This window comes from Histoplasma capsulatum, genomic scaffold (assembly GCF_000149585.1).
Source record: "Histoplasma capsulatum NAm1 scaffold_7 genomic scaffold, whole genome shotgun sequence".
In the NCBI taxonomy this organism is placed as follows: Eukaryota; Fungi; Ascomycota; class Eurotiomycetes; order Onygenales; family Ajellomycetaceae; genus Histoplasma; species Histoplasma mississippiense.
In genome coordinates this window covers 1370389-1370745 of record NW_001813976.1, presented here as the reverse complement: position 1 = coordinate 1370745, position 357 = coordinate 1370389, and the positions used below count along the sequence as shown (strand labels likewise).

The window sequence follows — 357 nt, the reverse complement described above, 5'->3', positions numbered from 1 at the left end:
CCACCGACAACAATGACCCGGACCTTGCGAGCAATGCCCTCTGAGCCCCATGAGAAATTCCCAGATTCAAGACGGAGACCACGGAATTTCTGGTTTCCACCACGGGTGCGGACGAGATGGATTCTCTTAGGTCCAATACGGGTGTTGGCGGGTTGGCGACCTTTTTCGAAAGCTCTGTAAAAAGTTGAATAATCGTAAGAAGTTTGCAAAGAAGGAATATATCTATATGTTTCCCCAGTTCTCCCAAAAATCAATGGATCATTGCGCAGCATCATCTCCATACCTCTTCTTGCGGTAGTGAGATCTTTTCGCACCAGTGGCTGAACGCTTGTGGCGGGAATCTCGTGAGATACCCAT

The 357-nt window shown here is 48.5% G+C and overlaps 1 protein-coding gene across 1 annotated transcript in view; it reads right to left on the bottom strand.

Moving 5' to 3' along the window:
* Positions 1–357, bottom strand: part of HCAG_06038 (predicted protein) — a gene marked incomplete at both ends in the record, with an annotated part of 720 nt that extends 363 nt beyond the window's left edge. Inside the window, 2 exons of the mRNA XM_001538383.1 lie at positions 5–174; positions 284–357. Coding sequence (XP_001538433.1) covers positions 5–174; positions 284–357 — 244 coding nt within the window. The remainder of the gene's footprint in view (positions 1–4; positions 175–283) is intronic.